This window comes from Stegostoma tigrinum, chromosome 2 (genome assembly GCF_030684315.1).
Source record: "Stegostoma tigrinum isolate sSteTig4 chromosome 2, sSteTig4.hap1, whole genome shotgun sequence".
Classification (NCBI taxonomy): Eukaryota; Metazoa; Chordata; class Chondrichthyes; order Orectolobiformes; family Stegostomatidae; genus Stegostoma; species Stegostoma tigrinum.
Window position 1 is genome coordinate 94,229,125 of NC_081355.1, and position 24,958 is coordinate 94,254,082.

The window sequence follows — 24,958 nt, forward strand, 5'->3', positions numbered from 1 at the left end:
CCAGGTCCTAGGCCCATTGTCCACTCACTGTTTCCAAAACAACATGCAATTCACCAGATATCTTCTGCAAGACCAGCATCCCTCAAGCCTATACCATCTTTAAAGATTTTGTGTGCACCTGGACAAGTGTTGGCAACTTATATTGCCTTGCAAATGCAATGGCACACTGGCACAAAGCCACACTACTCAAGGCGTATAACCATCAGGGCTGACACTCCCTCACACATAGAACTCCATTCTCTTACTCCATCCAATCTGAACTGAGGACTGGCTCCATGTACCTTGGAACACTGTGATTTGGTTGCATTCACATACAGTGTATTTGCCACACAAGCAGCTTATACATGTTATTGCTTCTGTTAAGGAGCATGTTCCAGACTCAGTGAAAGTAAAGGAACAGCAACGTACTTCCAAATCAGGGTCTTGTGTGACTTGGACGGTAAATCTGCAGGTAGTGGTGATTCCATCCATCTGCTGCCTGAGTCTTTCTAGGTATAAAGTGGCCACGGGGAAGGCGCTGTTGGAGAAGCTATGGTAGTTATTCCAGTCAGGAATTAACTGTTCATCGCAGAATTCCCAACCTTTTACCTGGTCCTGTAGACAGTATTTATATGGCTGGTCCAAGACAGTTTCTTGTCAAGGTTAACCTCCAGGATCTTGATATTGGATATTCAGTGATGGTGATATCATTCAAGACTCAATGTTGTCCAGGTCTTGCAAGATATCTCATGTGGTGCAAATTTTATTTGGCATTTACCAGTCTAAGCCTGGATGTTCCTTTCGTGTCTAGGAGTCATGAATGTTGCTGAACATTGTGCAAATATTAATGAAAATCTCCACTTCTGACCTTAGGATGGAAAGAAGCTCGTTGGTGAAGCAGCTGGGTATTACTGGACCTAGGACCTTGAAGAACTCCTCCAGAGATGTCCTGACCTACAGCGATGACTAACCTCCTTTAAGCAAAACCATCTTCTTTTGTGATAGGTATGGCGAATTGAATTATCGGCCCCAATACCTCTTCATTCAAGAAACAACGAGTTAGGGTTCCCATATTCAGTCAAATCTGCTTTGATGTCTCATCTCACCTCTGAAGTTCAGATCTTTTGGTTGTGTTTGGACAAAGGCTGTAATGAGGTCAGGAGCTGAATAGCTGACAGAACCCAAACTGCGTGTCACTGAGCAGGTTATTGCTGACTAAGTGCTGCCTGATGGCATTGTTGACAACTCCTTCCATCATTTTGCTGATGATCGTATTCGACTTATTAGGTTTTAACTTGCTAGAATGCATTTGTTCCATTTCTGTGAACAAACAAGCCTGGGCAATTTTCCACATTGTCAGATACATGCCAGTCTTACAGATTGTACTGAAAAAGTTTGGCTAAGGATGTGGTTAGTTCTGGACTACCAGTGGCAAAATGTTTGGGTTTCGACACTAACCAGTACCCCCAGCCATTTCTTGATAACTGTAATGCTGGGAGCCAAGAGTAGACCAAGATGGATCATCCACTCAGCACTTCTGGATGAAGATATATGCAAATGCTTGTGTGCAGGGTTTCCCCAACTTTGAGGAATGATGATATTTCTGGAGCTAGCTCATCCTGTTGACTGCGCAATTGTCCACCACCATTCAGGACTGAATGAGGTAGGATGGTGGAGGCACCAGGATGGTAGGAAATAATCAGGATGAAGTTTTCTTCTCCACTTTGGATCTGATGCCAGGAGATTCATGGGATCTAGGGTCAATGTAAATATTCCAAAGCCAAATCCTTCCTGACTGTATATCATTGTACCACTACCTCTGGTGAGTTGATTTGTTGGTGGGACATGACATTCCAAGGATGTTGATAGTTATATGTAGGACAAAATCTCAGAATCACACTTTAAAGACAACTTCAAATAGTTGCTTCACTAATCCACAGGACAGATCTTAGAATTTTAGCACAAGCCCCAGATGTTGGGAAGGAGAACTTTGCAGAGACAATATGAAGTTTGCTGTGGTCATTTCCATTCCCTGGGTCAATGCCAGATGGTCTCACTCAGCATCAAATGGTCGATATCAAGTGGTCAGGATATTTCCTTTCTTGTTTTAGAATTTTTAGCAGCTTTTGATGCAACTGAGTGACCTGTAGGCCATTTCAGAGTGCTGTGGGTGCAGACTAATGTGTAGGCCAAACCACGTAAGAACAGCTGATTTCCTTTCCCAAGTTGGTGTTTCAGATACTCAACAATGGTTGGATGCTCCTTTTTAGGCTAGCATTTTAATTTCAGATTTTTAAAATGTAATTCAAATTTGAGCATCTACCATGGTGGCATTCAAACTCTACGTTCCCAGAACATTATCCTGCAGTTTTGAATTTATAACCCAGTAACAATACCACAATGCCACTATTTCCCATGTCAGTGACTTAATACCACCCCCTCTCAATTGTGCAGTTTTTGCAAACCACATTCCAAAACTCAAGACACTGCAAAATAACCGGCTTACTATTCATGTTAACAGTTGATGTATTAGCTAAAGGTAGAGAAATGCACAGCTGAGTCACAAAGATTGTCATTTCATTAACTAATTTAAAGGTCTTGGTTCTTCCAGAAATTAAAACAAACTCACCAATTTCCTTTTTAGATCATATATGCTATAAATTCTGTATCATCAACCTATTATCTTTCTCTTACTGTCCCAGAGACTAGAGCTAAGCTATGCACTTCAGAAAAAAAAGTTAGAAGTCCAGACTGAATGAAGGCATCACTGCCACTTACCAAAGGTATTGCTCCTTTCAAATTCTGTTCCATCTAATTTATTTGGGATACGAGATGGTGGAGCTGGAGCACGTCGTTTCTTTTGCGTCGAATTTTGAGATTCAGCACCAGGCTACACGTAAAAGAAAAATATAGCATTAAATATGCTTACATGTGTTTCAGCCTGTTTGAAATTCATATATGCAAATTTACTCCACTTCTCAACTTAGTAAATAAAAGCAGTGAAATTGTTTATCAAAACAGAACATGCTGTACATTTAAGATTCACAAATCTTATCCAGCGGTTATAAATTATTTTTGTACGCCTGAAAAGCCATAGAATAAAACTATAACGGAATGGAAATGGGTAGCATAGCAGTAGTCTTAAACAACTAGTAATCCTATGGCCCCGAGTAACACTCCACTGACAACAGTATAATTCACACTTTGGTAGCTGACAGAAGTTAAATTCAATCAATTAGAAAATCTGGAATTAGAAAATCGTTTGCAAAATTGATGACTACAGCTTGTTGGAAAAAGGTCATCCAGAAAACTACCATCCTGACTTGGTCATTTGAATTCAGGCCTGCTATAATATAGTTGATTCTTAACTACCTTCTGAAATGGCCTAGCAAGCCAGTCAGTTTCATCAAACTGCTACAGAAAAGTTGAATATGAACAAAACAGGATGAACCACTTGGCTTGACAGAAATGCTATAATTAATAAAACCACACCCTACAAGTTGATCAGCCAATGTTTGGGGATTTGTGCCAAAATTGAGAACTGGCTCCCTCCCTAGTCAAGCACTAACCTGGCACAATTATACTTACCAAGATATACCTTACAGCCAATGTCCTAGGTTCCCCATCACCATTCTTGGGTATGTGTGTTAGGGTGGCAGGTCAGTGGAATAGGATGGCAAGGACTGTGGCAATTAAAAAGGCAGCTTAAAATCATCTTGTCCTAGTTAATTAAACGCTAGCCTAGCTAGTGACATCTACATCCCAAGAAGGAATTAAGAAAAACATTCGGGACAACTCATCCAAATCATAATTTACTAAGCTGTTTGAGACCTAATGCACAATGAGCCTGCAGCAGGTGGGCTGTCTTGGTCCAATATAAACAAAAGAAGTGAGTTTACAACAAGGCAGCATTTAGGAACATTTGAATCAGAAATAGGAGTATGCCATTCAGCCCTTCAAGCCTACTTTGCCATTCAATTAGGTTATGGTTTATCAAATTATAAACTCAAATGTGCAATCCTGCCTTCCTTGATTAATTTTTAACACCATTTTTGACAACAATCTACTTCTGTCTTAAAAATATTTAAAGGAGTCTGCTTCCACCACCTTTTCAGAGCATAAGTTCCAAAGAGAGTTATGAGAGAATATAATTTGCCTCATTTCAGTTATAAACGTGTGATCATGATTTTTAAATAGTCGCAAGTTTTAGATTCTCCCATAAAAGGGAACACTACCTCTTTACATCTACCCTGTCAAGACTTTTCAGGACTTTATATGTTTCAATCAAGTTGCCCCTTACTCTGTGATGGCAGGACTGACATATGAAGAGAGATTACATCAGTTGGGACTATACTCACTGGAGTTTAAGAAGAATGTGGTGTGATCTCATAGAAACCTATAAAGTTCTAATAGGTCTAAATAGGTTAAACACAGAAAGAATATTCCTGATAAGCAGGAAGTCCAGAAACAAAGATCACTGACTGAAGATAGACAGTAGGCCATTTAGGAATGAGATGAGGAGGAATTTCTTCACCGAGGGAATGGTGTGTTTATGGAATTCTCTGCCACAGAAAATGGTCGTGGTCAAAACAGTGAGTATTTTCAAGGAGCAGTCAGATATAATTCTTAGGACTAAAGGGGATCAAATAATATGAGAAGAAAGTGGGAATGGGGTACTGAGTTGGATGATCAGCTATGATCAATTGAAAGGCAAAGCTGTTCTAAGGGCCAAACGGCCTATTCCAGCTCCAATTTGCTGTTTCCATGTTTCTTTTAAACACCAATGAATAAAAGCCTAACTTGTCTAATCTTACCTCAGAAAGCAACCCACCCACTATAAGTCTAGTAAACCTCTGAATGACATCCAAAGCATTTAAATGCTTCCTTTATTAATTTGACCAATGCAGTGTACAGAATGCCAGGTGCAGTCTCACCAGTGCTATGTACAGGTAGTTCTGCTGTAATGCATGCTTCGTTAATGCAAATTGGCTGTAATGTGATTGATGGATAATGGATGCTGTTTGGATAACATGAACTTTCTGCTGGATAAGTGTAGCAATTTTCGATAGCAATTTCCCTATAACACAATTTTCTATGGTGATTTTCTATAGTGTGATTTTCTACAGCGCAAGGTCACACAAGGATGGAATTATCACATTACAGGAAAGCTACCAGTATAATTAAAGCATAAAATCTGTACTTTTGCATTGTGATATACAGCAGTATTCTATTACCTTTTGCTAATTACTTGCTGTACCTCATAATAACCATTTGTGATTCATGCAAGACAGCTTCTAGACCCCTCTGCATCTGCTTTTGGAAATTCATGCCCTCTTCACAACATACTTCCCTATCTATTTTTAAGTCATAGCAACTTTGGCAATTAGTTTTTCCACCCTTTCATCTAATCATTTACGTATGTTGATGCCCCAGCACTAACCTGCATAGAACAGCATTTATAATCTCTTTCTAACCCGTAAAAACACACTTATGTCTTTTTTCTACTTCTATCCATGTCATATGCTTCTTGCTATATCATGTTGGGGCAGCAATAGCCCAGTGGTATTATCGCTGGACTGTTAATCCAGAGACCAAGATAACGTTCTGGGTTTGAATCCTGCCACAGCAGATGGTGGAATTTGAATTCAATAAATATCTGGAATTAAGGATCTAATGATAATCTGTTGCTGATTGTTGGAAAAATGCATCTGGTTCACTAGTGTCCTGTGGGGAAGGAAACTGCCATCCTTACGTGGTCTGGCCTACCTGTGACTCCAGACCCACAGCAATGTGGTTGACTTTCAACTGTCCTCAGGGCAATTAGGGATGGGCAATAAATGCTGCCTAAAAGCAAAGCCCTCATCCCGTAAATGAATAAAGTGAAAAAAACCTTTCATGTGGGAACTTATCAAACGTATTCTTGAAATCTAAGTACAGTACATCCACCGGTTTTCCTTTTGCATTATTCCCTCAGAGAAGACCGATATACTGGTCAAACCTTTCCATTCGCAAAAACAAGTTGGGTCTGCCTGATTTACCCTGAATTTTCCAAGGGTCTTTCTATAACTTCTTTAATAATAGCTTCTTATATTTTCTCCATGTTAGACGCTAAGGTGTCTTAAAGGTGTCTGGCCTGTAAGTGCCTGTTTTCTGTCTCGCTCTCTTTTTTTAATTCAGCAGTTAGATTCACAATTTTCTAATCAAATGAAATCATACTGAATCAAGGGAGTTTTAGTAAATTAAAACCGATGCATCAAGAATCTCACCACCACCTTTCTTTAAAACTCTAGGATGAAGTCCAACAGGATCTGGACACTTGTTAGCCCACAACTCTTCTCTTCTTTAAATCTTTATAGAAACCTTTTACTTTTTATTAACAGTTTACAGCTTTTTATATTCCACCAATCTTTTGACCTGCACTTATTTTTACACAAATATGTACTCTTTTTCATTTGATACAAACTTTGACGTTTCTTATTGTCCACAGTTGGTGGGTCCGTACCCTGGAAATGTTCTTACTCATTGAAATAAATCTGTTCTGTATATTCTGAAATATTTCCTTAAATATCTGCCACTGCATCTATATTGACCTATTCTTTAATGTAATTTGGCAATTTATTTTAGCCAACTCTGCTTTCATGCCTTCACAATTACCCTTATTAAAATTATAAAATAGTCTCAGACTCACTCCTCATTAATATAAACTGAATGTTAATGTCAATGTTATGGCTGTTGCTATTCAGGATGCCTTCCGTACAAGTTTGTTTCATCAATCCTATCTCATTGCACAATACCAGTTCTCATATAGCCTGCTCTCCGGTCAGCTCCAGAACATGCTATTTTGAGAAATCATTTTCAAAACAACAGACTCCTCGTCTAGGCTACCTATGCCCATCTGACTTCTCCAATCAATATGGAGAATAAAATCTCCTGTGATTATTCCTAACTGTCCTGTATACCTCAAGATTCATGTTCAAATCCATTTCATCTTGCAGCCATGTCTCTGTAATGGATACCAGGGCTGGCTAATTTATTTTTATTTGCACTCTCAGTCCATGTGTTTTGTGTTATGCATTTAGATTATGCAGTTAGATGCATATTTAGATTATGTATCCGTGCATTTAGATATAGAGCCTTAATGTTATCCTTTTATTCTCCATGTAAATACTAATCTTTTCTGCTGGTTGAAACTCATACTCTTTATTCCTTCCAATCATGGTCCATTTATTATTTCTTATTTTGGCAACTTTCTTTTTGGCTTTGACTTTAGTCTGATTTGCCAGATTTTCCCATTTTTTATCTCTTGTTCCTATGATTCAGTTTAAAATCCTTTCTTCTTCCCTAATTAAGAGACGATGATCCCACTTTCCCACACTACAGTCATAGCCTTGAATGTTATGATACTTCAAATCCAAGACCTTTTTAAAAGTTAACACGGTGTGAAGCTGTATGAACACAGCAGGTCAAGCAACATCAGAGGAGCAGGAAAGCTTGACGTTTTGGGTTGGGACCCTTCCTCTGATGCTGCTTGGCTCACTGTGTTCATCCAGCTTCACACCGTGTTAGCTCAGATTCTCCAGCATCGGCAGTTCCTACTATCTCTGTAACCTTTTTGAAAAGTTGTCAGGTTTCCTACCTCAAACACCCTCCCAGGCAGTGCATTCCATAAGCCCGCCATTCTCTGGGTAAAATGTTTTGCCTCAAAATCCCTCTAAACCCCTTGCCTTTTGCTTTTAAATTATGCACCTTGTTAAAAATGACCCTTCAACTAAGAGAAACAACTGCTTTCCATTTACACTGGGTCTGTGCCCCTCATGATATATACCTCTATGAGGTCCCGCATCAACTTTCTATGCTCAAAACAAAACAACCTGAGTTTGTCCAGCCTCTCTTTGTAACTGAAATGCTCCATCCTAGGCAACATCCTGGTGAATTTCCTGTGCACTTCCTCCAAAGCAATCACATCCTTCCTATAATGTGGTGATCAGATCTGCACACAGTGCTCCAGCTGTGGCCTAAATAAAGTCTTGTACAGCTCCAACTGACTTCCCTCCTCTTATATTCTATGCTACAAGTAATAAAGGAAAGCATCCAATATGCCTTCTTAACTAGCCTATTAACCTGCCTTGTCACCCTCAGAGATCTGTGGATTCGCACCCCATGGTCCATTCTTTGAGTACACCCTTGTTCTTTTCCTTCTTCAAAAGTGTATCACCTCACATTCATCAAGATTAAATTTCATCTACCCATTTAACAAATCTGTTTATATTCTCCTGGAATGTAAGACCTCTCTCCTCACTGTCAACCACCTGGTCAATCTTTGCGTCATCTACAAAGTTACCTATTATCCGCTTCACATTTTCACTAAATAATTTATGAATATCACAAACAATAAGGTACCCAGCAGTGATCCTTGTGGAATGCCACTGGACATCAGCCTCCAGTCTCACAAACCAGTTTCTACCACCACCCTCTGACATGTCACTAAGCCAATTTTAGATTTAACTTGCCAAATTACCAAGTTACCCTGGGTACCATAAGGTTTTACCGTCTTTTATCAGTTTCCCTCCTGGAACTTTATCAAAGGCCTTGCTGAAATCCATGTGAGCTACAACAACTGCCTCATACTCATCCAAACACTTGGTCACCTCCTCGAAAAACTCCACCAGCTTTATCATGCATGACCCTCTCTGGCAAAGCCTTGCTGACTATCCGTGGTCAAATATGGCCTCTCTAAAAGTAGACTAATTTTGTCCTTCACTGTTTTGTTCAACAGAATTATAGTCATAAAGTTATAAAATCACCCAACAAAGAAACAGACGCTTCGCTTCAACTCGACTGCGCCAACCAGATATCCTAAACTGTTCGGATCCTATTTGCCAGTATTTAGCCCATAACCTTCTAAAACCTTTCTGGTCATATACTCATTCAAATGCCTTTTAAATGTTGTAATTGTACCTGCCTCCTCTGGCAGCTTGTTCCATGTCTGCACTATCCTCTGAATGAAAACGTTGTCCCTCATGTACGTTTTAAATCTTTCCCCTCCCACCTCTAGTTTTGGACTCTACACCACCCCGGAAAAATGATCTTGGTTATTCAGCCTATTCCCCCTCATGATTTTATAATCATCTACAAGGTCACCCCTCAGCTTCTGATGCTCCAGTACAAAAAGCCCCAGCCTGTTCAATCTCTCACTGTATTTCAAACCCTCCAATCCCAGCAGCGTCCTTGTAAAATCTTTCCTGAAACCCTTCAACTTTCACAGCATCTTGCCTAATGCAGTAAGACCAAATTATACACAGTACTCCAAAAGGGGCTTCAGCCATGTCCTGTAAAGCCACAACATGTCATCCCAACTCCTATACTCAGTGCTCTGACCAATGAAGGCAAACGTGCAAAACACCTTCTTCACCACATTGTCTGTCTGTGACTCCACTTTCAAGGAACTATGCACCTGCACCCCCGGTCTCTCTGTTTGGCAACACTTTTAAGGCCTTATCATTAACCATATCAGTCCTGCCCTGGTTTAGTTCACCAAAATGCAACACCTCACATTTATCTAAGTTAAACTCCACCTCTACCCTTGGTCCATTGGTCCATCTGATCAAGATCCTGTTTGAGATAACCTTCTTGACTATCCACTACACCACCATTTTTGGTGTCACCTTTAAACTTATTAACCATACCTCCTTTGTTCACATCCAAATCTTTATATAAATACAAAAACAGTGGACCCAGCACTGATCCTTGCAACACACCTCTGGTGACAGGCCTCCAGTTTGAAAGACAGCCCTCTACCACCGCCCTCTGTCTCCTATCTTCAAGTTAATTTTGCGTCCAGCCGGCTAGCTCCCTGCGGAGTCCATGTATTTTAACCTAATTAACCAGTCTATAATGCAGAACCTTGTCAAACACCTTGTTGAAGTGCATATAGATAGCTACAATTCTGCCTTCATCAATCTTCTTAGTCACCTCCTCAAAAAACTCAACCAAGTTACTGAGACATGATATTCCATACAGAATGCCATGTTGACTATTCGTAATCAGTCCTTACCTTTCCAAATGCATGTAAATCCGTTCCCTCAGAATCCCCTCCAACAACTTAGTCACCATTGACATCAAGTTTACCAATCTATAGCTCCCTGGCATTTCCATACAACCTTTCTTAAACAGTGGCACTGCAATAGCCACCTTCCAGACTTCCGGTACCTCAGCCATGGCTGTCAACGATACAAATATCTCAGCAAAGGGCCCAGCAAATTCCTTGCTAGCTTTCCTCAGAGTTCTCAGATCTATCTGATTAGGTCCCTGGAATTTACAGTTTCCCTACCATGTAGCTGGCAAGAACACCGGTGTTAGCACAGTTCAGGTAGAGGCCACCCTATCTGTATGGATCCCATTTTACCCAATACTGGTGCCAATGCCCATGAACTGGAATTCATTTCTCCCATTCCAGTTTTTGAGCCACAAATTCATCCATCAAATCTGATTTGCCCAACACCAATTTGCACACGACTCAGTTAATAATGCAGAGATTATAACGTTTGAGATTCTGATTCTTAATTTAGCCCCTCGCTCCTCATAGTGACTACACAGAACCTCTTCCACGGCTGTCGTGCATGGACATTAAAACCAACAGTTCCTGGTATTATCACAAAAGTTAAAGATTGGATCAAAATTACATAGAATTCCTCAATTCACCTATCCTTTTCGACCAGGTTAACAGAAAGAATGGATGGACCAGCTTTTTGTACCTAGCAAATTATAACTAATAGATACATTCTAGAACGTTTATTAACTGCTGACATATAACTCTACTTGTTAAACTCTAACACTTGGAAGTGTTATAACACTTGCCCCTCAAACTTTCAAGACAATCACAGGCAGATAAAAACAAAATGTTGTTATGGGTGCAGAGAAACTAGAATGGCAGTTCTATGGTTTTTGTCCATAGGGTTCACTGAGATGATCTTTTTAGCTTGACAGGACTTGTTGCTCCTCAATCTCTCTTCTCCAGGTTCTAACACTTGCTTGCATGAGGCACAAAGCCACTAGTTCACAACTTATGAAGACTATGACTTCTTGGTTAAAAGCTACAGCTTAAAGCAAATGATGGGGGAAAATAAGATGGCTTTCTTCAGGCTTTAGGCATTTTGTATTGCAAAGAAAATGGCATCCCTTTCCAGAGATCCAAAGGTTTCTGGCTGTACCATTCACATCTACAAGCTGTTGAGCTACATGGGATCCAATCATATAACTGCTGGCTGGCAGAAGGTCTTTGTTCAATAATTGGTCACCACTCAACAGACCATTCAGCTACTTGATACCAGCTGAATTTCACGTTGTCCACATTCCCTGATTCCCATTCATCTGCTGTAACTTCCCACCACTGTCTCAACAAACAGTACTGTCAATAGCATTTAAGATATGTGTGGGTGGCTTGCATCTAAAAAGTCCAATAACCCTTCCTACAATACTTTGTTTTTAAAACAGTCTTTTTCCTGTTCTGTCCAAGTTCAGAAATACAGAAAAACAAACAGATACAGTCTTTAGGCTTCGTCTTGTGCATGTAGTTAGTACCTAAATGGATACTCCCCAACCACGCCAGCCCTGAAGAGATGTATGAACCTGAGCACTGAACAGGGAAAACAGTTGTCTGGACTCATGGCCTTTGTTGCAGGGATCAATGTGAATTCCCTTTACTTAACTGCCCCCTCCTGCCATTATGGTCCTTTTTACACCCCACTTCTTGAATGACCTTCTGACCATAGTGCCATGGTCAGTTAGCTTATTCACCCACAGCCCTCAATCTCAGCTAGACATGCTGAAAGCACCTGAAACCTGTTGGATAATTGCAAAGAATTAAGTTCTGCGTTCCTGCCATACACCTCTCCTTACCTGTCTCACTCACAGTCACACTCTTTTGCCCCTAAATACTGACCATATCAGACAATCTAACAGTAAGAAAATAACTATATCTTGCTGCAAAGAATTCAGGTAGCTTTCTCCTCCCTGATGTGTCACTTTATCATTAGTTCAGCTTCCAGCTCATGACATCTGAGATAAAGCTGCTCAAACTTCAAACACTTACTGCAGATGTGTTTGATCTAGGCCAATTAAGTGAACTCCCACACGTTGCAAATGTGACACATCACCTGTCCTGCCACCTTGAATGTGTTCTAAGAGGCTACTTAATTATTGTCTTCAACTTTATATTGAATTGTTTTCTATGTTTATAGAGGAGCCCAAACATAATTGAATTAGGATGAATGCTCTCCACTGATTGGAGTCAGATTAAGTACCAAGGAAAATGGTTGTAGTTGTTGCAGACTAATTATCTCGGTCTCACAACATTGTTCTGGAACCAACGAGGGTCACGCTTACAGGCTAAACATTCTCAACTGCTTCCTCAATGATTTGTCCTCTATCATAAGGCCAGATGTTATGATGTTTGCTGATGGTCACATAACATTCAGAACCATTCAGGATTCTGAGGTACTGATGTAGTCATTCACCGATGGGCAGCAAAGCCTCAACAACCTTCAGACCTGGATTGATGAGTGGTAAGTAATACTCCAGAAAAGTGCCAGACAATGACCATCTTCTGCAAGACATAATCATAATACCTCCCCCTGATATTCAACAGCATTATCATCACTGAATTATCTGACTGTCACATTGGTGGGGTTCAGCACTGACCAGAAACATAACTGGTGTAACCATAGAAATACTCTGGTGATAACAGCAGGTTTCAGAAAGAGGCTAAGAATTCTGAGGCAAGGGACACACCACATACTCTCCAAAGCTTGTCCAGCGTCACATATTTTAAGTCAAGAGTGTGATGGAATATTCTTTAATTACCTGATTGAGTGTACATCGCAACAATCAAGAAGCTCATGCAGAACAAAGCAGCCCAGATCAGGGACTCTTCATTCACAACCTTAAACACTCACTCCCACTATCACAGACATGCTATTGCAAGGGTATGTATTATTCAGAAGATAAGCTGCAACAGCCCATCAAACTTCCATGATAACACCTTCCAAAACCAGGACATTTACCAGCTAGAAAGGCAATGGCAGCAGACCAATCGGAGCACCACCAACTGCAAGGTTCCCTCAAAAGTAAATACCACTCTAATTTGGAAATACTTTGCCATCCCTTTACAATTTCGCAAATGTACCTACATGTCCCTACACAAATTGGACTGCAATGATTCAAGAAAACAGTTTACCAACATTTTCTGAAGGAATTATGTATGGACAACAAATACTGGCCTTGCCAGCAATGCTCACATCCCATGAACAATTGGGAAAAAAGAAACTATTTTAATAACAGCATCAAGATTCTGACTGAAAATATTTCATTTTTGTCTACAATGTAATAACCTTTGACAGATCAAACCAAAGTTGGTACAGCACGACACCACACAATAAGCATTTTGTTCCCAAAGAAGAAAGTTAATCAATCCTTCAATCAAAATTAGACTGGGCCACCCACAAAGAGGTCACATTACTGAGAACTCAGATAGGCTTTGAAAAATATCATTAAAAAACTCCACTATGGTTCATTGTCAAAGTGAAAGAGCATGATGTCATTCAAAACAAATTTAACAAGTTGTTTTCATGCAGATGGCCAGTATCAGCAGATGGTAAGGTACCTACTTCCTAACCAGATGATTAAACATCCAAGTCTTTGGTCTGCACGTTCCTGCTGACCTTGCATTTCATCCGTTCTTGACCAAAGTACTAGAAGAAGTATCTCAATGAGAGTCTATCTGATAAAGGGTAAAACAAAATCACACTTAGTTTGCCTCACTGTAAGTGCACCCTAAGCCAGTCAATGTTTCAGTGCCATCCACAGCAGTCTTGATAGTATTTCAATCTTGGACAAAATAGACAAATTTTTTTAAAAAGCAAATGCTTTTTCCAAACCTTTTCATTCTAAAAGAACGGAGTTTCAGTCATGTTGGACAGAGTTCAGTGGTTTTGCTCAGTTGTCTGTTAGATCAATTAGAGGAACACTCTTTGTAAGTTCTAACAAGATTACAAAAATTGGTTCGTAGTCTAGACTTGAAAAAACAAGCGATTTTTGTTTTGTGAGCAGCTATTTGCTTGCCAAAGACGTAGGAAGCCAAAATCTAACAAAATAATACATCTTTCATTTGCACTCTTGTGTATCAAAACAATAGTCGTGGAAGTCATTTGTTATGGCTTACTGCTTCCTTTATGGGAAATTCAATTCTTAACAATCTTATCTGAAGTAATTCCCCTACCAACCGTTAATACCACAACATCCATTGAGCAGTTCAACTGGAATGTCTCAATTATTTATGTTCATGTTTTCAAGTACATCTTGTAAAATTAATTTTTATATTTTCAGCATTTTGGGTTAATTAAAAGTAGTCCTGAAACTGGAAAAATTTCATCCCCAAATGAATTTTCACAAAGCATAAGTCAATTCTATTCTTCATAACATTACCGCATGACCTACTTCTGACAGTTCAGGATTAATAACTACAAACTAAAGGGAAACTCTTTATTGATCCTGTAATGAAAATAAAATGCCCCACTTGTCTTTGTAAAGGAATTTCAATAGTGATTTGAATGTTATGGACAAATGTGTATAATGTGCTATATTACAAAACATTTATGATATTTGATTGCAGCAGTAATGGATGACAGAACAGACCCCGGCAGGGAACAGATATGGAAAGATCAAAGCTGGGATGAATTTGCAAAACATCTAGTAGCCACAGAGTGGAGAGATTAAGGCTAAAGTCTAATAATTTCAGGAGCAAATCTGGTTATGACTGAAAACCCAGGAGGATCCTTTCTGCTCCACATCCAAGCATGAATGTCGAAAGTCCATGATGTTCTCTCATCCTACCATGTTATTTTCAACAGGGCAGTGGAACCCAAGTTGAATATCCTATAGGTATTACACAGCGTTCCTCTTGGATATCTGCCAGTCTCTCACAAAAGTTTGAACACGTTAAGGAATTCTGCAGAATTAAAGCCGTAACAATTATCAAGCCAGAAGAATAGGCAAAAACATTTCCAACAAGCAGAGGATATTCAATGATCTAGGAGAGCTATCAAAACTAACAAAAGAATTCAAAGAAAATAAGAGGAGCCAAAATGGAACATGTAGAACTTAATCAAACATAATAACAAAAAAAAGACAAACTATTAAAAAAGGAAGTGGTAAAACAGAGCATAGAGCAAACAAAGAACAAAAAAAATTACAGCCCAGGAACAGGACCTTCGGCTTGCCAACCCTGCGCCGATCCAGATCCTCTATCCAAACCCGTCACCTACTTTCCAAGGATTTGTCTCCTTTGGCTCCCTGCCCATTCATGTATCTGTCTAGATACATTTTAAATGACGCTCCCTGTACCATCTCTGCTGGCAACGCGTTCCAGGCACCCACCAGCCTCTGCATAAAGAACTTTCCACGCATATCTCCCTTAAACTTTTCCCCTCTCACCTTGAAATCGTGACCCTTAGTAAGTGAGTCCCCCACTCTGGAGAAAAAGTTTCTTGCAATCCACCCTGTCTATACCTGTCTTGATTTTGTAGACCTCAATCAGGTCCCCCCTCAACCTCTGTCTTTCTAATGTAAATAATCCTAATCTACTCAACATCTTTTCATAGCTAGAGCACTCCATACTAGGCAACATCCTGGTGACCTCCTCTGCACCCTCTCCAAAGCATCCACATCCTTTTGGTAATGTGGTGACCAGAACTGTATGCAGTATTCCAAATGTGGTCGAACCAAAGTTCTATACAACTGTAACATGACCTGCCAATTCTCGTACTGAATACCCTGTCCGATGAATGAAAGCATGCCATATGCCTTCTCGACCACTCTATCGACCTGCGTTACCACCTTCAGGGTACAATGGACTTGAACACCCAGATCTCTCTGTGCATCAATTTTCCTCAGGGCATTTCCATTTACCATATAGTTCACTCTTGAATTGGATCTTCCAAAATGCATTATCTTGCATTTGCCATGCAAATGCAATTAAAGACCGATGAAGGCAATATTAAAATGAACAATAAAGAAATTGCAGTCTTGTTAAATATCAGCTTTGCATCTATTTCCATTGTGGAGGAAGAGGACAATATTCCATCAATACAAGGGAACTAACAAGAAGTTCACAAAAGAAACTCATTAGATATAACAAAACTGCAGAGAAAAATGTACTGGGGAAGACATTGACACTTAAGTTAAACAAACTTCAATGTTTTCAGCCAGAAAAATGTGAAGACATTGCAATACTTTAGCAGTGATTTTCATAAACTCTCTGATGAGTTTTGAGAGGATTTGTAGCTCAGGTTGAGGTTCTGGATGTGAGTTTGCTCGCTGAGCTGGAAGGTTAGTTTTCAGACATTTCGTCACCATTCTAGGTAACATCATCAGTGAGTCTCCGACGAAGCGCTGGTGTTATGTCCCGCTTTCTATTTATCTGGTTAGGTTTCCTTGGGTTGGTGATGTCATTTCCTGCATTTGTGATGTCATTTCCTGTTCTTTTTCTCAGGGGATGGTAGATTGGCTCCAAATCAATGTGTTTGTTGATGGAGTTCCGGTTGGAATGCCAAGCTTCTTGGAATTCTCGTGCGTGTCTCTGTTTGGCTTGTCCTAGGATGGATGTGTTGTCCCAATCAAAGTGGTGTCCTTCCGCATCTGTGTGTAAGGATACGAGTGACAGTGGGTCATGTCGTTTTGTGGCTAGCTGATGTTCATGTATTCTGGTGGCTAGCTTTCTGCCAGTTTGTCCAATGTAGTGTTTGTCACAGTTCTTGCAAGGTATTTTGTAGATGACGTTTGTTTTGTTTGTTGTCTGTATACTAAAATGACTGCCAGACTACTTGGACCTCTTGGCATCAGGGTAGCCCACAAACCCACCAACACACTAAAACAGCAGCTAATGAACTTAAAAGACCCTATACAGACAACAGACAAAACAAACGTCATCTACAAAATACCTTGCAAAAACTGTGACAAACACTACATTGGACAAACTGGCAGAAAGCTAGCCACCAGAATACATGAACATCAACTAGCCACAAAACGACATGATCCACTGTCACTCGTATCCTTACATACAGATGAGGAAGGACACCACGTTGATTCGGACAACACATCCATCCTAGGACAAGCCAAACAGAGACACGCACGAGAATTCCATGAAGCATGGCATTCCAACCGGAACTCCATCAACAAACACATTGATTTGGAGCCAATCTACCATCCCCTGAGAAAAAGAACAGGGAATGACATCACCAACGCAGGAAATGACATCACCAACCCAAGGAAACCTAACCAGATAAATAGAAAGCGGGACATAGCACCAGCGCTTCGTCGGAGGCTCACTGATGATGTTACCTTGAATGGTGACAAAACATCTGGGAACAAACCTTACAGCTCAGTGAACCAGCTTACATCTCGAACACAATAAAGACCCACTCTCTTGTGGACCGAGAGGACGAGAGTGCTGTCTTGGAGGTGAAAGGAGGACGTCGGGTTGGCTGTGCACCCTTGCGACCAGTGGATCTTAATGCTGGCTTCGGCCTAACGCTGGTTCAGGGGAGCAGCCAACCTGCAACGATGGCTGCGGCAAGTGCTCGTGCCCCAGGTCAGGGGGTCCGGAACACCATCCGTGTTTCTGTAAAGAAGGTGGATGAAGGTGCACCTGTGGACCGCACCTTCTTCGTGAAGAGGGTCCTGTTGGACTGTTGTGGGTTTGCTGCTGCGGACATTTACTGCCTGCAGGATTTCCCCGGAGGAGGTTTTTACGATGTGACCTTCCGGAGTGCCAAGCTTTGCGAGCGCTTCCTGGAGGTTTTCAAGGAGAAAGGGGGTGAGGGCCCCCTCTCTGTATTGACCGCTGTCCCACTGTTTGTGATGCCAGCACAGAGGAGCCGTATGGTGACTGTACACATGTACAACCCGCATGTGCCAGCAGTTGATGTCCTGACCTTCCTCGGAAGGTATGTGAAGGTGGAAGGGGACCTAACTGACATCGTGGACCCCTTTGGCATCTGGACGAGTAAGAGGCAGGTCAAGGTGACGCTGAGGATGGGCGCAGACGGGAATGTCACACACCCACCGTCCAGCTTCGCGATCGGCGGGAGCAGGGGCTACCTGACCTATGCAGGGCAACCTAAAGTCTGCCATGCCTGTGGTAGGTCAGGTCACATGGCGGCCGACTGCAAAGCCACCATCTGCAGGAACTGCAGGGAGGAGGGACACCATGCAAAGGATTGCCCACGAGAGAAAAGCTGCAACCTTTGCGGGGAAGCGGGCCACTTCTATAGGGCATGCCCGCGGCGGGGTACCACCTACGCCCAGGTCGCCGGCAGGGGAAATGCAGGGCCAGCCCCCCCGGAGGAGAGGAAGGCACCAGGGCCCAGCAAGGACCCCACTAATGTGCAGGAGGGCCCAGCCCTGCAGGATGGGCCCGAGACCAGCAAAGCACCCCTGCAGGCTCCGATCCCCCCCGACAACCCGGAGTCAATGGAGGCGGCGACAGGTGACCCAGGGGAGTGGACAACAGTCCGGAAAGCGAGGAGGAAGGTGCGTCAACGGGCCCAGGAACCGCAACAATCAGGCGGGAAGAGGCAGCTACGGGGGGCTATAAGAGCTCCTCTGACGAGGAGGATTCGGAGAGGGCCCACCCGAAGCAGAAGTTAAAGGTCTCGAGGGGGAAGGAAAGCAGCACCCCGCTTCCAGGTGACGGGAGGCGTCCTGAGGCTCCCTCCGACACCCAGTCAAGTGCCGCTGGAGCACTGGAGGGCCCCCCGGAACTTCCAGGCGGGAAGGAGGAAACAGCACGTCCCCAGCCTGACCCGGAGCCGGACCCTCCTGCCCCCGCACCCCTGACGGGGGGATGCCACCCGGAAGGCAGCACGGACAGTTTCCTGAGCCCAGAGAGCGTCCAGCAGTTAGCCCGGGCAATGGGCATGAAGGGGTAGATGGAGGGGCTGGACCTTGGACTTGGGGAGGGTACTGCGGTCATTGCCCACAATGGGGGTACAAATTGCGAGCATTAATGTGCGCAGCGTCAAATCAACCGCGAGATGTGTGTCCACGTTGGCCTACCTGACCACCATCAAGGCGGACCTCCTGTTTCTGCAGGAGTGCGGGATACCGCACCTCGGCAGGTACGGGAAATGGTCTGGCACCTGGACCTGTGGGCCTTCGATCTGGTCGGGGGGTAACAACTGTCACTCCTCGGGCCTGGCTATTCTTTTGCAGGGGCACAACTTCACCATCTCTCAAGTTCAGGAGGTGGTGGGGGGGCGCCTCCTAGTGGCTGACATCACCTACAGGAATGCTCCCCTGAGGCTGATCAACGTGTACGCCCCAGCGGTACGGAGTGAGCGGTTGGCCGTCCTGCAGCGGCTTCCACCCCTGCTGGCTACGTCCAGGCCGGTCATCCTAGGCGGAGACTTCAACTGCATCATTGATGCAGATGGAAGATCCGGCGTGGGGGCAGCGGGTGGGGGGATTCAACTGGACGTCACGTCCAGATTCCTGATGGGCACGGTGAAGGACGCCAAGCTGCTCGACGTCTTCAGCACCCCTGCAGATGGAGCGCAGCAGAGGTACACCTGGTCGCGGCCAGACGGGTCTATCCGCTCAAGGATAGACTTCCTGTTTGTGTCACAGACGTTCTCGGTCAGATCCACCGGTGTCGAGCCGGTGTTCTTCTCTGACCACTGCCTCCTGTTGGCCGACTGTCACTTACAGGACGACCAGCCGGCCGGCAAGGGGACGTGGAAGCTCAACACGACTCTGTTGACCCCAGAGAACGTCGAGGAGCTTAAGAGGGAGTACGCCGGTTGGAGAACCGTGAAACCCCTCTTTGAGTCTCCAGGCGACTGGTGGGTGACGGTGAAGGAGAACATCAAAGGTTCTTTGTCCTCAAGGGTGTTCAGAAGGCAAGAGAGAGGCGGGGAAAGCTGTCGCGACTCCAGAAAAGGGTGCAGAACCTGTTCCTTCTGCAGTTGATGGGGGTCGATGTCACGGAGGACCTCCGCGAGGTGAGGGGCCAGCAAGCCTCGCTCTTCGCAGCGGAGGCCTCCAGGATAATCTTCCGGTCCAGGGTCCGCTCCATGGAGCAGGACGAGACGTGCTCGCGTTTCTTCTTTCAGAAGGTGCACAAAGAGAGCTCTGTGCTTAGCCGGCTGAAGGAGGACGACGGCTCGGTGACGTCGTCTCGGCCCGACGTTTTGAGGATCAGCAGATCCTTCTAGCCGGACTGTACGACACGAAGCCCACGGACAGCACGGCCTCCGAGTCGTTCATGTCGTCTATCACGGAGGTCTTAGACGACGGCACGAGGGAGTGGCTGGACCGGCCGATATCCCTGGACGAGCTGGCCAGAGCCCTCAAGTCCTTGCAGAGGAATAGGACTCCCGGAAGTGACGGCTTACCGGTCGAGCTGTATTCTGCTCTGTGGGGCCTGGTCGGCCAGGACCTGCTGGAGGTGTACGATAGTGCGCTTCGGGCAGGGGAAATGTGCAAGTCCATGAGGAAGGGCATCATCACCCTCATTTACAAGAGGAAGGGGGAGAGGGAAGAAATTAAGAATTGGCGTCCCATTTCACTTTTGAACGTGGACTACAAAATCCTGGCTAAGGTCATTGCCAACCGGGTCAGGTCTGTCCTGGAGTCGGTGATTCACCCTGACCAAACCTGTGCTGTGCCGGGCAGGAAGATCGCTGAGAGCCTCGCGCTCATCAGGGATACGATTGCCTACGTACAGGACAGGCGGGTGGACACCTGCCTCGTCAGCCTGGACCAGGAGAAGGCCTTCGACAGGGTCTCTCATGCTTACATGAGGGACGTCCTCTCCAAATTGGGGTTCGGGGAGGGCATCCGCAATTGGATCCGGCTGCTCTACGCCAACATCGTTAGCGCAGTCTCGATCAACGGGTGGGAATCAGACAGTTTTCCTGTTAGATCTGGAGTCAGGCAGGGCTGCCCGCTCTCTCCTGCCTTGTTCGTGTGCTGTGTGGAGCCCTTCGCCGCCTCCATCAGGAAGGACGTGAGCCTGAAGGGCGTGACTATCCCAGGCAGCGGAGGCCTTCAGGTCAAGACCTCCCTGTACATGGATGATGTCGCCGTCTTCTGCACCGATCGTCGGTCGGTGAGTAGGCTGTTGGACATCTGCGGCCAGTTTGAACTGGCCTCGGGTGCCAAAGTCAATAGGGGTAAGAGCGAGGTCATGTTCTTCGGGAACTGGGACGACCGCTCCTTCATCCCCTTCACCGTCAGGATAGACTACCTGAAGGTGCTGGGTGTTTGGTTTGGTGGAGCTGTGGCATGCACTAAGACTTGGGAGGAGCGTATCGCCAAATTTAAGCAGAAGCTGGGCAGGTGGACGCTCCGGTCCCTCTCCATCGCGGGTAAGAACCTGGTTGTCAGGTGCGGGGGACTTTCGGTACTGTTGTATGTGGCGCAGGCCTGGCCTATTACCTGGACCTGCGCCGCTGCGGTCACCCGGGCCATCTTCCACTTCATTTGGGGTTCGAGGATGGACCGGGTCCGCAGAGATACCATGTACAAAGACCTGGGAAATGGGGGAAAGGGCGTACTGAACGCCACCCTCGCCCTGACGGCTACCTTTGTGTGTGGCTGCATCAAGCTGTGCATAGATCCTCAGTACGCAAACACCAAGTGTCACTACTTACTGAGGTTCTACCTGTCCCCGGTGTTGCGAAGGATGGGCCTGGCCTCGTTGCCGCGGAACGCTCCGAGTAGTTGGACCATTCCGTACCACCTGTCCTTCGTGGAGAAATTTTTGAAAGGAAACACCTTTGACCACAAGGCCGTCAGGCAGTGGTCAGCACGTAGTATCCTCAGGACCCTTCGGGAAAAGGAGAGGGTGGATCCCGTCGTGTGGTTCCCCACGCAGACTGCCAAAGTCGTTTGGCAGAATGCCTCATCGCCAGAACTTTCAAACAAGCACAAGGACATTGCTTGGCTGGCGGTGAGAGGGGCTCTGCCAGTGAGATCCTTTATGCATGCCCGGAATCTCTGCACCACCGCACGCTGCCCTCGAGGTGGCTGCAGGGGGGACGAGACTGTTGATCACCTCCTTCTGGAGTCTGCCTATGCGCAGGAGGTCTGGAGGGGGATGCAGTGGTATTTGTCGAGGTTCGTCCCGAGCAGCTCCGTGACGCGGGACTCCGTGCTCTACGGGCTGTTTCCGGGGACACACACCGAGACCAACATCAACTGCGCCTGGAGGACCATCAATGCGGTGAAAGATGCTCTTTGGTCTGCCCGCAACTTGCTGGTCTGCCAGCTGAAAGAACTGACCCCGACCGAGTGTTGCAGACTGGCGCACTCCAAGGTCCAGGGCTACGTGCTGAGGGACGCGCTAAAGCTTGGGGCAGCCGCCGCCAAGGCGCGGTGGGGAAAGACCACCGTATGAGCCCCCTCGTCCAGAAAAGGGAAAAGAATCCTATCTGGTAACTGGGCCCAGCTGGCGCCTTCCCCAACTGGTCAGGGGGCCAACTGGGACTGTGCGGGGTGACGACTGCCGGGGCGGTTTCTTTGCTTTTTTTCTTTTTTTTCTTTTTTTCTCTGTTTTGTTTTTTTTTCCTTTAGTTGGTGTACGTACCCCCAGGTAACCTGGAGTGGCTTGCACGACTGGGTAGGTGTATAAATGTTTTATTTTTTGTACATTCTATGAATAAAGTATATTTTTTCAAAAAAAAAAGGTGACGAAACGTCTGAAAACTAACCTTCCAGCTCGGCGAGCAAACTCACATCTATAAACTATCTGAATTCAGAAATGAAATTTTGAAATGAAAGGTTCTATTATCACTCCAAAGCTATCATTAGATTGTGTGTGACTGAGCAATTGGAAATGTACAAGTCGCTGGCAGTGAGGCCCCAGCATCTCCAACACTTCAGATGTGCTCTCCCACTGATGCCATCTTCATGTCATATTGCTTCAGTACTGACCAGCAGTCGAGGCAATGCTGAGACTGCCAGTCATCTGATTGGGCCAGTAGTTTCTGGGGTGAGCTGTCACTCTTAATGGGATGTCACTGGCTATGACAGGGTCTCCCGCGGCTAGCAAAATGTCATCCCAGCATTCCCACCTGTGAAACCTCACCATCACCAACAAAACTCAGCTCTTCATTTCCTTTCCTTCTATACTTATTCTCCTCTCATGATGACTCATCATAATTATATTAATGATTTAAAAATCATTTTCAAGATGTGATACCATCCCTGTGATCTCCAAAAACCTAGAATGGAAAACTTTCAAACTACCCAAATCCTCAGCCCTAAGTCCACAATTCTTATCCACTCCAACTTTACCAGCCCCTTGCCACACTTTCAAAGGCCGTCATGTTTTTACTGATCTTACATACTGTTAGACTGGGGACGTGATGGCCAGTGGTGTTGTGGCTGGACAGTTAATTCAGAGACCAAGGTAATGTTCTGGGGACTCAGGTTTGAATTCCACCATGGCAGATGCTGAATTTTTAATTCAATTTAAAAATATCTGTAATGATGAGTCTAATGATTACCACGAAGCTATTGTTGGCTGTCAGAAACACCCATCTGGTTCACTAATGTCCTGTAGGGAAAGAAACTGCCATCCCTATCTGGTCTGGCCTTCATGTGACACCAGACACACAGCAATGTAATTGACTCAACTGCCCTGTGGGCAATTAGGGTAAGCAATAAATGCTGGCCTAGCGATTGACACTCTCATTCCATGAAAGAATGAAAAAAGTACCTTTTCATTCCTGAACTGTGTTGGTCCTTTCTATCTTTGATCACTCCACAGTAAACACCCTTAAAGGTCTCCACCTGGTTATATTTCTCTCACCCGTTTTGCTTCTTTATAATATTTCCTCCATTCCTCGTTTATGGTTTAACTCACTTTTTATCATGGTTATTCTGTCTTGATTTAATTTTTGTATGTTCTCATTTTTAAAACTTTTATTTCTTTGGAACACTCATGATTTGTCTGGATCGTAGTGGGTGCTCCCTGTCATTTACGGTCCACTGATTTTTCTTTCAATTCAGTTCAGCTTCACTTTAGTCCTGTAACTTAATTGGCTATGATAGATTGGGGAATATTACTGAAACGGATGACGGTGGAAAGACAATAACAAACATTATAAAAAGTGCATGGATGAATGGCAACAATCATTTATTTCTGTCTGATGCATAAATAAATTAAGAAAGGTGACCAAATTATGGCTTACAAGACAAATTAGATATAGTATCAAATCCAAGGAAGGCGTATACAAATTGGCAAGAAAAATAAAACAGACCTTAGGAGTGGAGCAGTTTAACATTCAGCAAAGGAGAACAAAGGGATTGATGAAAAAAAGGAAACTAGAGTAAGAGGCAAGCTTATAGGGAACATGAAAACAAAGTTTCTATACGTATGTGAACCGAAAAAGACTGGTGAAGACAAAGTAAATCCCTGATAATCAGAAACAGCGAAGGTATAATCATGGACAAAAAATGGCTGATCAACTAAATACATACTATATTCACAAAGGAGAACGCAAATAACATATCAGAAATGTTGCTGAACATGGGGTTTAGTGAGAGGGAGATACTGAAGGAAATCAGTACTAGTAGGGAAATAGTTTTGGGGAAATTCATAGGATCCTAGAGTACGCAAGGAAGTGGCCTTGGAAAAAGTGGATGTGCTGCTGGTCATCTTCCAAGGTTCTACAGACTTTGGCACAGTTCCTAAAGATTAGAGAGTAATTAATGTAACCCCTCTTTTTAAGAAGGAAGGCAAAGAACGAATGCAATTATAGACCAGTTAGCCTGATGTCATTAGTGGAGAAAATGTTTGAGTCCACTATAAAAGAATTAATAGCAGAGCATTTGGAAAACAGTGGCAGGATCAGGCAGAGTCAGCAGGATTTAGAACAGGGAAATCATGTTTAACAAATCTGCTGGAATTCTTCAAGGA

At 44.0% G+C, this 24,958-nt stretch overlaps 1 protein-coding gene across 10 annotated transcripts in view; it reads right to left on the bottom strand.

Annotated features, from left to right (window-relative positions):
• The window catches only part of cobl (cordon-bleu WH2 repeat protein), a 308,135-nt gene that overhangs the window by 98,816 nt on the left and 184,361 nt on the right, over positions 1-24,958 (bottom strand). For all 10 annotated transcript variants that reach the window (XM_048552683.1, XM_048552656.1, XM_048552647.1 and 7 more), the window contains one exon: positions 2,758-2,869. In XM_048552683.1, coding sequence (XP_048408640.1) covers positions 2,758-2,869 — 112 coding nt within the window. The remainder of the gene's footprint in view (positions 1-2,757; positions 2,870-24,958) is intronic.